Genomic DNA, 1101 nt, shown 5'->3' on the forward strand with positions numbered 1-1101 from the left:
GAGCAGCTCTCTCACAAGCATGTGATTTGTTGTCTGCTGGAGTTGATACTTCTTCTAACACAGCAGTGTTTCTACTCCATCATATTGCCAAGGAACCAGAACTGCAGCAAGCATTGTATGATGAATTTACTAGTGTTTGTGGTTTAAATGGAATACCTGACTTCAATGATTTCCAAAGGATGCCTCTAGTCAGGAATTGTATCAAGGAGACACTACGACTTTATCCAGCAGCACCAATTATAAGACTGGCTCAAACAGATATGGTCGTTCATGGCTACAAAGTTCCAAAAAACACTTCAATAGTTTTTGAGCTTTTTTTGATTGGAAGAGATCCAAAACTCTACCCTAATCCAGAGCATTTTAATCCTTATCGTTGGGAGGGAAAGAAGGAGCAAGATGGCCTAGTTACATTTGGTAGTCTCCCATTTGGTGCTGGTGTCCGAATGTGTTACGGAAGGCGTTTAGCTGAGCTAGAGCTTCACCTTTTGTTGGCTAATATTTGTAGAAGATTTGTCCTCTCTACTGACCAGTCTTCTTCACTTGAACTAATAAAGTTAACACTTTTAAGATCAAAAGGTCCTGTTAGACTTCATATAAAAGAAAGGGAGCATGTCTAATAACACTCCTTCATATTTTGTCTCTTAGGCCCCTTACTTACTTCTTTTTATAATAATAATAATAATAATAATAATAATAATAATAATAATTGTTTTCTTTTTGTCTTTCTCTCGGGTTCTCTCTCTCCTCCTTTCTATATATTTCCTCTCTTTTTGTTGCCCTTTTCTCTCATAATAATAATAATAATAATAATAATAATAGTAACAATAATATCCTGTATTAATTAATAATAGTAATGCCTGAAGTTAATTAACATCAGTATATATTTGGGATGTGGATGTATAAACATACATAATTTGTATTTAATAGTCTGCCATAATTTTTAGCCCCTCCTCTGGTTCCTGTACATTAGGTATCCTATGATGGCTATCAAGCAAAGAAAAAGAATGTCATTGATACTCCTATTATAACATATTTCCAAACCAATAAACCGGCATTTCCCGATGATTGACAATGATATTTAGAAGTCATTGTATTGTTATC

The 1101-nt window shown here is 34.4% G+C and overlaps 1 protein-coding gene across 1 annotated transcript; it reads left to right on the forward strand.

The window, feature by feature from the left end:
* Positions 1–5: 5 nt before the first annotated feature.
* Positions 6–689, forward strand: LOC100635882 (sterol 26-hydroxylase, mitochondrial-like; the record flags this gene model as incomplete). The annotated part of the gene is made up of 1 exon (XM_003392084.2): positions 6–689. A coding segment is annotated over one exon (612 nt), but the record flags the coding sequence as incomplete, so codon positions are not given.
* Positions 690–1101: the final 412 nt, after the last annotated feature.

The sequence above is a fragment of the Amphimedon queenslandica genome, unplaced genomic scaffold (genome assembly GCF_000090795.2).
Source record: "Amphimedon queenslandica unplaced genomic scaffold, v1.1 AMPQUscaffold_1055_Cont26929, whole genome shotgun sequence".
NCBI lineage: Eukaryota > Metazoa > Porifera > Demospongiae > Haplosclerida > Niphatidae > Amphimedon > Amphimedon queenslandica.